The 12,354-nt window shown below is 43.0% G+C and overlaps 1 protein-coding gene across 1 annotated transcript in view; it reads right to left on the reverse strand.

Moving 5' to 3' along the window:
- Positions 1 to 4,334: 4,334 nt before the first annotated feature.
- The window catches only part of LOC307186455 (inhibitor of carbonic anhydrase), a gene marked incomplete at its 5' end in the record, with an annotated part of 40,124 nt that continues 32,104 nt past the window's right edge, over positions 4,335 to 12,354 (reverse strand). Inside the window, 4 exons of the mRNA XM_079921533.1 lie at positions 4,335 to 4,440; positions 5,266 to 5,452; positions 6,707 to 6,891; positions 7,519 to 7,583. Of these exons, the coding sequence (XP_079777659.1) occupies positions 4,406 to 4,440; positions 5,266 to 5,452; positions 6,707 to 6,891; positions 7,519 to 7,583 (472 nt within the window). The 3' untranslated portion in view covers positions 4,335 to 4,405. The remainder of the gene's footprint in view (positions 4,441 to 5,265; positions 5,453 to 6,706; positions 6,892 to 7,518; positions 7,584 to 12,354) is intronic.

Below are 12,354 nucleotides of genomic sequence, written 5' to 3' on the forward strand. Positions count from 1 at the left end.
ATGTGAAAATACCTTTCCCAAGAAGGACAAAAGGACCTGGAGCAGTCTGGTGCAAGAGACTGCTGAACGTGGAATCAGATTTGTGTAGGAAAGGGAAAACAAGGATTAAGTAAAAGGAAGGTTTAGACCAAAGTGGACAAGGGAATAAAACCAAAAAATCCAAGAAAGCAAGCTACTATGTTTTTGAATAATGCACAAAACAACAGAAGACGGAGCTCTGTAAAGTTAGAAAATCTTTCCTGAAAATAGCCTTAGTCTAAAAGTTCAGGAAAGCAAATTTCACATAAAATTCAGTAACCAAAAGTACTGCGGTCAAATACTATACAAAGTTATTACAGAAAATTAAATAAGAAGAAAAATAACATATCTACAGACAACGAAAGCATGCCAGAAAGACATAGCCTCAAAATATCTAAAATCTATAACCTACACAAAAGTATGGAGAGAGCTAGAAACAGTAGAGATGTGGGTAAATATTATAAGATTTTTTTCATTTTTAAATTTCTTTAAAAGGTAATTGACAGCTTGATGTAAAAATAATAAAAATATACTGTGGAGTTTCTAACATATGTAGAAGTAAAATGTATGATAGTAAGAGCACAAAAGATAAAACAGGGAAATCAGTGGGGTAGTACAGCCAGCTTGTGATGGCTTGCAAAGGCTGATTGTGTGTATCTCTACTCAACTCTGAATTCATTGACATTACTTTGGTAGCTTGAAATCATCCATGGCGAGAGTACATACTCCATGAAACTGGCAAATGACACAAATCAAGGCTTTTTTTACCTTGAAGATCTGGTTGTTAAAAGTTTATCCACACATCACTGGGGAAAGTGAAGCTGTACAGGATCTTATGTTAGACACAAAGTGATATAATGTTATTTGATGCTGGTATTAAGCTAAAGATGTATATTACAAACCTTGGAGAAGATATTAAAAATAAAATAATAGCTAATAAACTAACAGAGAAGTAAAATGAAATACTAAAAATTATTCAATTAATCCAACAGAAGGCAGAAAAGAGGAAATAAGGAACAAGGAACAGATGAGACAGATAGAAAACAAATATCAAAAATTACATTATATATAAATGAACTAAACACATCATTTAAAAGGGAAGAGAATGTCACACTGAATAAAAAAAAAAACTATGTGCTCTTTATAAGAAACCCTCCTTAATAGAAAGAAACAGATGAATTAAAAGTAAAAGAATGTAGAACAATAAACCAAGCACAAACTATCATGAGAAAGGTGGAGTGGTCATATTAATATCCAATGAAACAGACTTAAAAAGAAAAAGTATTACAGAGACAACTAGGAACATTTCATAATGGTAAGGGAGTCAATTCATCAAGAAAGCCTAATCTCCTAAATGTGTATGTAACAAAGCCTCCAAATATATAAAGCAAAATCTATTTAAACTGGAGGGAGAAATGAGCAAATCCATACTTATAGTTGGAGAGTTCAATCCTCTTCTCTCAGTAATTAATGCAAAAAGTAGATAGAAAATGAGTCAAGGCAGAGGATTTGAACAATAACTTTAGCCAACTTGACCTACTGCTACTTATAGTACTACACTACATATTACAGAACTACACCAAACAATTAAGAATACTTTTTTTTTAAGTATACATGGAACATACACCAAGATTGGTCATATGCTGGCCAAAAAAAAAAAAAAAAGTCAATAAATTTAGCAGGATTGAAGTTATATAGAATATATATCTTCTGACCACAAAGGAATTAAATTAGAAATAAATTACAAAAGTATATCTGGAAAATTGCCAAATATTTGGAAATTAAAAAGAACTTTTAAATAATCAACAGATCAAAGAAGAAATCTTTGAAAAACTAGAAAAAAATGTACCTCAATGATAATGAAAATAAACATATCAAAATTTGTGGGATTCAGCTAAAGCAGTGCTTAGAGGGAAATTTATCATTTTAAATGTCTATATTAGAAAAATAAAATGGGCTAAATATTGATATAAGCTTGCACCTTAAGAATCTATGAGATTAAAAAATAATAGTGGGACTTCCCTGGTGGCACAGTGGTTAAGAATCCATCTGCCAATGCAGGGTACACGGGTTCGATCCCTGGCCCGGGAAGATCCCACATGCCGCGGAGCAACTAAGCCCATGTGCCACAACTACTGAGCCTGCGCGCTAGAGCCGGGGAGTCACAACTACTGAAGCCCCAAGCCTAGAGCCCACGCTCTGCAACAAGAGAAGCCACCTCATTGAGAAGCCCACACACCACAATGAAGAGTAGCCCCTGCTCGCCTCAGCTAGAGAAAGCCGAGTGCAGCAACAGAGACCCAACATAGCCAAAAATAAATAAATTAAATAAATATAAAATTTAAAAATAATAATATGAAAATTTATAAAACTAAAAATTCATTCTTTGAAAAGTTCAAGAAAATTGATAAAGCTACAGCTACACAGGTCAAGAAGAAAGAAGAAAATACAAATTACCGGTATGAAAAATAGAAGAAGAGATATCACTACACAACCTATAAATATTAAAATAATAATAAGGAAATATTTTGAGCAATTTTATGGCAAAAATAGACAATTTAGATCAAACAAATTCCTTGAAACACAAATTTTGCCGCTCTAGATTTTCACTGGTTCTTTTTGAAACCTTACACTTTTTACTTTGTTATGTTCATGTATGTATGTATGTATGTATTTTTGGCCACATGGCTTGTGGGATCTTAGTTCCCCAACCAGGGATGGAACCCGGGCCCTTGGCAGTGAAAGCTCCCAGTCCCAACTATTGGAGTGCCAGGGAATTCTCTTCATGTTTTCATTTAAATCCTTGTGCCTGTTTATAACAACTGTTTAAAGTTAATTGTCTGAATACCATCATCTCTGTGGTTTCTAGGTGAGTTTCTACTGGTTGATTTTTCTGATGACTCTGGGTCACATTTTGTGCTTCTTTGCACATCTGGTAATCTTTGTATCTGATGCTGGATATTATGCATGTCACACTGTTGAATATTTAGATTTTGTTGTATTCCTTTAGTGAGTATTGAGGTTTATTTTAGAGGGCAGTCAGGTGACTTGCAGATCTGCTTGATCTCACCAAGGCTAGTGTCACTCTCAGTAAGGGCAGTTATGGAGCAGCCCTTAGTCTACAGCTATTTCAGCCCCAGCTGCCTTCAGAGAAAAGCTTAGGTGTTCAGTGAGGTCTCTTCACACTGGTTGGTAGGAACGTGATTGACTCCTGGCCCCATGGGAGCCCTGGGCATTGTTCAGCTTATGGGCCTCTCACAGTCATTCTTTGCCTAGCCTGACGGACTTCAGTTTCATTCTATACACAAGCAGATTAGTATTTTGCCAAACATTTCAAGGAGACTCCTGTACAGATCTCTCTGTTTACAAATTCCAGTCACTCTGGCTTCCCCAAACTCCTATCTCTGTTTCCTCAACTCAGTGTGATGGGCTCTCTTGGGTTCCTGCTCCCTTTGCCATGATCTGGAAATTTCCTCTAAGGAAAAAGTAAGGTCATCACTCTGCACACCTCTTTTCTTTTCCTTCTTTCAAGGATCATAGTCCTGCACTGTTATAGCCCAATGTTTGAGAACATTTGTTTCATGTATTTTTTCCAGTTTTTTAGTTGTTTATGGAAGGACAGCAAATCCTGTACTGGTTACTCATTCACAGGCAGAAGCAGAAGTCCATACACCAAACTGACACTTCACAATATATAACTTGGGTTCCCATGCAGCATTTATTGAGGCACTACCATAGGCTGGAATCATGGTAATAATAGATAAGGCAAAATCTCTGGTAAGAAACTGACTTAAATGAGTGTAAATCACACTTCTAGGAAATATACTGCAAAAAGGTAGTAGGATGAGATTTTTGCGGTAATTTTCATATTTTTCAATTAATCTGATCAGGAGTTTGATTCCGCTTGACATTATGGATTTTAAATGCTCAAATATATTTTCAAAATGCAGAAACTCATTCCTTATCAGTCCTTGATACTGCACACACTAATGCTTTTTTTGCACACTCAGACTCCCTTCAGACAGATTTATTGCTTAAATGTTATTTAAGTGACTCGTGGGTAAAACCATCAAACAATAGGGACGGAAGTTGAGCTAGTATGGTAGAGATCTAAAAAAAGATATAATTTAAAACATACTAAATTCAGAAGCACAATTCTAGTATAAACAAACCATTTTCTGCCCCTGCCAAAATCTGAGAACATTTCATGAAGTTTTCTGAAAGACACAATAATTTTTATTCATTTTATTTTTTGCATCAGTTACAGGACACACTTATAAAGATTAACTGATATTAACACAGACCCACCATGCAGACAAGTGAGAATGTGGCCCCACTGGATTTGCAGGCTCTGAGCATCTCTGCGGTTGCCCACTTGGATCAATTTTTAATTTCCATGGAATGTGCAGGCATCCAGAAGTTCTGTGAGAGGTAACATAAGAGAAAGACCGTCAGGTACTACCTGTGCTTATTAAGTATGATGCTCTTCCTATTTTCTAAAAGTAAATGGTAGGTAATGAAGATTTTTTTAAAAAAATCTCTCTCTCTCTCCTCTAACTGATGTCAGTGCTATCCTTAAACATCTACATTTTCCTCTCCTCCTATTCTCCACGTCTCTAACACATGATATAATTTAACAAAAATTCAGGCACACTCCCAATAATTTGATTATTCCAGCTCTAATTTTATTTCTCCAACTTATTTTTTTTGAGGCAGCTATGCCATGTCTATAGTACATAGAAATAGAGAGAAATGACTTACTTAGTGCCACTTCTACATATGTATATATGTAGAGGTGGCCTGCTTAGGCTAACAACACTTGTTTATTTTAATATTAATTATACATTTTATTTAAAATCTTTGAAAATTGGTCCACTATGAGTGGTATGTGTGTGTTATTTCCAACCTCCTCCCTACACTGAAGTGCTCCCACACACAGACATTTTCATTCTATTAGCCAAAAAATGGAAATATACATGTAAACAAGTTCAATTTCCAAATGATCTTCAGTTCTGTTGCACTCTCTGGCTCCTTCAAATGATTTGGCCTTTTCGGTTAGTGTCTTATACTGTGGCCTAATTGACTGCCTCCCTGGTAAGCCTGAATCCTCTTGCAGGGCCAGGAGCAAGCCTTCCTAATCTTTGTGTCCTATTCGTACTGGCCCAGGCTTGGCACACTGTCGTCCTTAAGACAAACATGTTTACTTTGACCGCCACGTTATTGCTCCTTGGTGTTTATTCTACTCACCAGAGTGTAAGCACTGTCTCATGTTAGCAATAGCATGAAGATACTCTGGCCCTAAGTATTTTTGATAAGTTGTTCTGTCCTGAAGGTTAGTCAAACATTCTGTATCATCGCTGAAGAGCAGATCCTTGCTTGAGGATTTGAACAGCTGGAACATCATGTATTCAAACCCGTTTCTTCCAAAGAGCTCCTGGGTTAGACAGACAGACAGCGAGTGACCAGCAGCACTGGGCAGCACGGAGCTGTGTGTTCTGCTTCAGAAGCCCCGAGTCTGCTGGACTGCTCAGCGCCAGGCCCTAGGAGACCTGGGACACAGAGACAGCTTAGGAGGTACCGTAGTAAAATGGCACAAAGCATGGCCTCTGGGTTCAAATCCAGGCCCTAGCTTTTCCTGTCGAGTGACATTAAGAAAATTCTTGACGGAGCTCAGTGAACCTCAGTTTACTCATTTGTATATGGAGGTAATTATGCTAAATACTGAGATGATGTATGTAAAGCAACTGCTAAATAGAAAGAGCTCCAAGTTCACAGCTGTATCACTATCCCAACCAATCACTGCCAGATGTTTTCAACTCTCTGGGTCATCCTTCCATGTCTTCCTGTGGCCGGAGCCCTTACTACCTTGCCTCTTCTGTTCTCTGGACCTGCCCCAGGCACTGACCCTGCCCCTCCCCCGCTTCCTGCCCCTCCCCGCTTCCTTTGTCCACTTTCCTTGTAGCCCAGGTGACAGCTTGCTCTGTGTGGGACCCATCCCTTCAAAAGTCCATGACCAAGAGCCTCTGTATTTCCACCTGTCCCTGGGTCATCACCTTTTAACTGGGATGTGTGGGCAGAATGTGCTAAGATATGTATGACTCATTTGGGGCTCCTCCAGGAATGGGGTGTGCTAGGGCAAAAGGCAGACAAGGCTCTGGGTTTCCTTAAGATCATCTGATTCAGACAGCCACTACTTCATAGGGTCATCCCTTGTTGGCTGCCTGTAGAGGTCATGAGTTGTCTGAATGTTGGCTCTTCGACTTTCACGAAGCCAAAACAGTCTCAGCCTACCCAGGTACGGGAAACACACTGGGATCCTCCCTAGGTCACACAGAGTAACCTCCGTTCTGCCTTTTCCACATGTAGCCCAGCCTACTGTGAAGGGCACAGGGCCAACTCCCTTATTTCTGTGACAGAACAAGCCCAAGAGGTACCACGACTCTGCTTAGAGAGTCAAGTGAGTCTCAGGGAGACGCTTGAGATACCCATGCGTCTGGGACTCTTCCAGTCCACTGTGATATCCTAGACAGCCCCAGAGCAAGAAGTGAGCGCAGCCGCCAGCCTTCCGCATTCATCAGAGTCAGGGCCCACTGCCTAGGGAGAAAGGGCATGCGACTGGGATGTGGCCTGTGCAGCTCTGCAAGTAACCTAAGCATTCGTTTCGGGGATGAGGACTGAATTCCCACACCTGTTGATTGAAGAGCATTCTGCGGACAAAATCCGCCTTATCTTTCCTTGAGACCACAGCATGACTTGGGGCTATGGCCAGGTGGCAGCTCTGAGCCTCGGTCACAGGCTTCCTGGTGCCATCGAGGCACAGCAGCTGGAAGTCCTCCTGCTTCAGATCCTTCGCCCAGGCTTCAGGGTTCTTTCCTGGGGAGAGAGAGGAGGTGGACAGGCTACAGCTGACAGCTTTGGTCAAGGCACCCTCAATGGGGGGTGTGACCGACCACCAGTGCCTGGGAGAATCACAGAGGCGCAAAAAAAACCAATAAAGCCTTTACAATAAAGCAGAAGAGCAACATTCATAAACTCATAGATTCTCTTAAAGGCAAAGATTTCTTCAACAGACCTGAAAAGCACTAGGCAGAAAGGAGAAGATTGATGGATTGAACCATACTAAAATGAAGAATGTTTATCAAAAGACATCATCAAGAAAGTGAAAGGCAAGCCTTTTCAGAGAGGGACAAGATATTTGCAATACACATAGCTGACAAAAACTTGTATCCTGAACGCCTAAAAATCAAGACAGCCAGATGTGCTCATATGGACTGTGGCAGCTGTGTGTTTGTCAGTTGAGTTCAAGACCAATGTGATAACCAACCCTGTCAAGTCTGCCCAGACATGAAGAATTTTCTCATTCCCTAAATAAAAAAGGTTAGACCAAAGTCACCAGAGTCTGATGGGGTTAATAAACTTCCCCCTTGCCCATCTGGGGAATGATTTCCCAGGAAGGACTCTGAGTTTTCCGAGAAAGGAAAGGACAGCGTAGGCGCCTACCGTCAGTGTTCCGCAGGACCGTGGGATACTTCACAAAGGCCACGTCTCCCTTCTCAACCAGACACCTGCACAGAGAGGGTCAGGTCAGCAAGGAGGACTTACAGCAGTGGGAGGGAGAGGCTCCAAGAGGGAACCACTGGGAGCTCCCAGCCCTACCCCGGGCCACTTACACCACACACGCTCCTGTGATGCCTGCTGTCCCTGGGGACTCAAGGGGAAATGCCGTGGGAAAATAGAAGTCTGCTTATTTAGATTCTGTTGTAGATACCTATTGTTTGGTTCCTTGTTTTAAACACTGATTGGTTTCTCCACAAGAGCTGCTTGTGTTCTCCTATGAATAGGGATATCCAAGGATAATTCTCTGGTTGGATCAAAACACACATCAGAGATTAAAATCAGTGTAAGATGTGATTCTGAAGGAGTCCTATCACATCCATATGTCTACTCAGCCTTAACAAAAGTTAATGTGCATCATGAGATATTTTTCATGCTTAATCCCCTGAAAAATGTTTCTGTGTGTTTTTTTTTTTTTTTTTTTTTTTTTTTTGGTGATACACGGGCCTCTCACTGTTGTGGCCTCTCCCGTTGCAGAGCACAGGCTCCGGACGCTCAGGCTCAGCGGCCATGGCTCACGGGCCCAGCTGCTCTGCGGCATGTGGGATCTTCCCAGACCGGGGCACGAACCCGTGTCCCCTGCATCGGCAGGCGGACGCTCAACCACTGCGCCGCCAGGGAAGCCCTAAGGTGCATTCTTTGTGAGAAATGTTGAGCGCGTTAAAAATCAGTTTTGTGACATTCAATCAGTTGGAATTGATCCAGTTCTCTCTCTCTCCTAATCTTCGGGTCCCTCTATCATTAGCTAGGCTCAGCTACTCCGTTCAATTCTCCATCTTGCTCTATTTCCTTGCTTCAACACCACGCCCTCCACCCTGGCCTGATCGTCTCAGTCCTGAAAGAGCCTGATCGTCTGCCTCAGGTGTGTCTGCACCTCGGCAGTGAGGTAAACCAGAGCTTCCCGATCGTTGACTTCACCTGGGCATTCCTGTTGTCCCTTCTCTGCTCTAGATCTGTGATTCTCCAAGTGTGGGCTGGACCGGCAGCATCAGCACCAGTGGGAACCAGTTAGAAATGCACGTTCTCGGGCCCCACCCCAGACCTACTGGCTCAGGAATTCTGGGGGTGGGGTCCAGCCATCGGTGTTTTAACAAGCTCTCTGGGAGATTCTGATTTGTGCTCAAGTGTGAAACAGTGCCCCCTCACCCCCGCTCTATAGAGCTTGAGACAGCACCCCCTCAACTCTATAGAGCATGGACTCCAAAACGTTCACCCACTTCCTGTAAACCTCTGTCTCTCCACACACCCCTACCCAACACTCACACTCTGACATGTGCTTTGGCTTCCCAGAGGAAACACAGAAATCATCACTTGGGCTTCCTTTCAGCATCCTTCTGCCAAATCTGGCAGCCCAAGGCTCCAGCACGCTCCTGCCCTCCAGGGACAAAGGAGGAGGGAAGGTCTCTCTCCAGCAAAAGTCTCCTCCCTGGGTGGTCTGCACCTCACCCACGCTCAGGCACTTTCCACTGTAGTCATCCTCTTTCTCTTCTATAACCCTCTTCACTCTTCTCATCAGCTTCCACACTTCTTGTAAAAACAAACAATAAGCCCTGCCTTGACCCCACACTGCCCTTAGCAATGGGCCTCTCTCCAGGACTCATCCAAACACCTGAAAGGATCATCGCACTTGCCATCAGCACCCCTGCACATGACTCTCTGACCCTTGCCAGTCATCTTAGGGGACTGACTCAGTATTGAATCTCCTCCCGCCCAGGTCACCAGATCCAGGAGCTAGGTTCACTGTACTCATTTTATTTGATCTCTCAAGTTCATCCTTTCCCCAGTGATCTGAAATGTCATCTTTGTTTTAGATTAAATATAGTATGTCCATGTACCTGTCTTGGAAATTTTTTCTCTTCCACTGATTTATTTGTCATTTTTCACATAAACCAGCCTGTATTGCTCACAGCATTACTATATTAAGTAGTATTATAATATTATTTTTATACCTAAGAAAACAAAATTCCCTTTGTATAATTTTATTTTTAAATTCTTGGCGTTTGTTCGGTCTACCTAGCTTTACTACTTTTTTGAGTACTAACCCCCCCCCCCCCATCTGCTTTAATCCATCTGGTCACAGCAGAGGCAGCTGGAACTTCACGATGCAACTTCACAGCATGAGTTATGTGAGCGGGAAACTTTCACCTGAACTGGGCTGACAATCCTATGTCCTGGGACCTGGGACTAATACGTTATGGTCTGTGTTTGCTTCTTTATAACTAAAGACCTGTAACAATGCTGGGGCTGCTGGTCACAGACATTCCCTCTGTGTAGACTGAGAAACAGAGAAAACCACCCTGCGGGGAAAGAGAAATGAGGCAGATGTGCAGAGAGAGAGAGAGAGAGAGAGAGAGAGAGAGAGAGGAGAAGCAGAGTGCTAAAAATTCATTCGTCATTTATCTGGAATTCTAATTTAACTGGATGACCTGAATTTTACCTGGCAACCCTCGCCTTAAAGTATCTTGGCTACTCCTGAGGCTCAGGTCTCAGCCCTTACAAGGAGAAAGCTCCCACAGCACCTGTTAAAATATGCCCTTGCCTTAAGATGGTTCATATGGGTGTTTTCGCTTGCAACCAAAGTCCTCATTCACTTTATTAAAGAAAAAAGATGTGAACCAAGATCAGCAGATAAAATGTATAATATTCTAGAGAGTAAAAAGTGCTAAAGAAAACATAAAGCAAGAAAGGCGGATATGAAATATTGGCAAGGGTATGTGTGTAAAATCAGAGAGTGGCCAGGAAAGACTTCCCTGAGAAATCTTAAAGGAAATGAGGGAACTAGCCATGATGCTATGAGAAGAAGGAGCACTGCAGGTGGGGGTAAGAGCAAGTGCAAAGGCCCTGAGGCAGGAGTGTGCCTGATATCTTCAAGAAACAGCTGTGACGCCAAGATCACAGATGAAGCAGAGACAACAAGAGGAAAGATGTAGGAGATGAGGTCACACAGAGCCTTCCCAGATCTCAAAGGGACCACACAGGTCAAAGAAGGACCCTGACTTTTACTCTGAGTAATATGGAAAATTACTGGGGGGCTTTAAGCAGAGAAATGCTTTAAACAGAATCACTCTCGTTGCTGTGTTGAGACAACACAGCAACGAGAGTGGGGGAGGAGGATAGGACAGATGCTTGGAGATCTGTTGGGGGTTATAATCCAGGGAGAGATGATGGTGGTTTAGATCAAGGTGGTATCACTGGAGATGGGCGATGAGGACAATTCTCGTTACCCTTTGCAGGCAGAGCTAACATGATTTGATGATGACCCAGACGTGGGGTTTGAGAGAGAGAGAGTAGACACGGTTATCACACACCAAGGCTTTGACTTTTTCCTAAAGGAAAAACGGAGTTACCTTTAACTGAGATGGCGAAGGCCTCAGGAGGTACTGGTTTGGGTGGGAGTGTGTAAATTCCAAAAGGTCAGCTTGGGACTTTTAAACTTGACCTGCGGATTAGAAACCAAGTGGACATGCCCAGGAGGCAGTTGGATATATGCGTTTGGAGTTTCATCTGGAGTTTTGAAGAGATGTCTGAACAGGAACATAAATTTGGGAATTGTCAGCATATAGATAGATCGAGACTAGATAAAACCACCAAGGTCTGAGCATGAAGAGAGAAGACCAATGCTGGAGCCCTGGGGCACACCAACTTGTACAGGTTGGGCAATGAGGTAGAGCCAGCAAAGAGGCCGAGATGCAGTAACAGGAGAGGGAGGAGGGAATCCAAGAAAGTGTGGGGTCCTGAAGCCAGGGAAGAAAATGTATGCAAGTGGGGGAAGAGATCGGTGGTGTCGGTGATCTGGGCTTTGGATTTATTTAACAACACAGAGGTCCCTGGCAATTTAAAAGTGCAGTTTCAGCTGCGTGGTGGGTGGTGGTATACAGGGGAGGGGGTTGGGAGGCAGGGAGTGGGGAGGTATGGTGGGAGTAGTCTTCTCACGTGCCAACAGTAAGGAGGAATGTTTTCTGTAGATAATTTAAATACAATAATAAAACCAACTCCACTGGTTGGGGTGGGGGAGGTGAACAGATTCCTAAACTAGGCTTTTGGGAGATTGAAAGGAGAGAAAGTGAACCGAGCAAGGACATTAAAATATCCTCCTTCAAGGAATTTTGTTGTAAAGAGGAGAGAAATGGAAAGCTGCTGCAGAGGAAAGTGAGGTCAAGAGAGGTTTTACTTATTTCTTTATGTTTAAGGTGAGAAAACAGCAGCATGTTTGTATGCTGATGGAAATGATCCCGTAGAGAATAAGATGTGAGAACACAGGAGAAAAGAGGGGGAGGAGCGCTGGGGCAACGCCCTTGAGCGGGCTGCCTGCCGGAGACAATCGCTGCAGATGCAGGGCTGGGCTCGGTGAGGAGATGGCCCGCTCCTCCCCAGTAAAAGGAGGGAGGGCAGCGTCCAGGGGCGCACACATGCCAGCACTCGGCAGATGTGGCGGTGGGACGTTGTGGAGTTTCTCTTTTGATTGCTTCAATTTTCTCAGGTGAAATAGGAAACAAAGGTGTGACAGATGGAGGAAGAAGTGTTGGAGGATTGAGGAGAGGAAAGAGTATGGAATGGTCTTGTAGGAGCGTGGGGTAGTAACGGACTAGAGACTTCTGGCTCATCTGAGCTGGGTTCGCATTACTTTAAAGGGAGGCCAGTCAGCCTGGAGGCGCTGGCACCGAAGTAGAATGTTGCACCCAACCCAGGTCGAGGTTCAGCCAGGAGAGATGACCGGCATTT

Source organism: Stenella coeruleoalba, assembly GCF_951394435.1.
Source record: "Stenella coeruleoalba genome assembly, chromosome: 5".
In the NCBI taxonomy this organism is placed as follows: domain Eukaryota; kingdom Metazoa; phylum Chordata; class Mammalia; order Artiodactyla; family Delphinidae; genus Stenella; species Stenella coeruleoalba.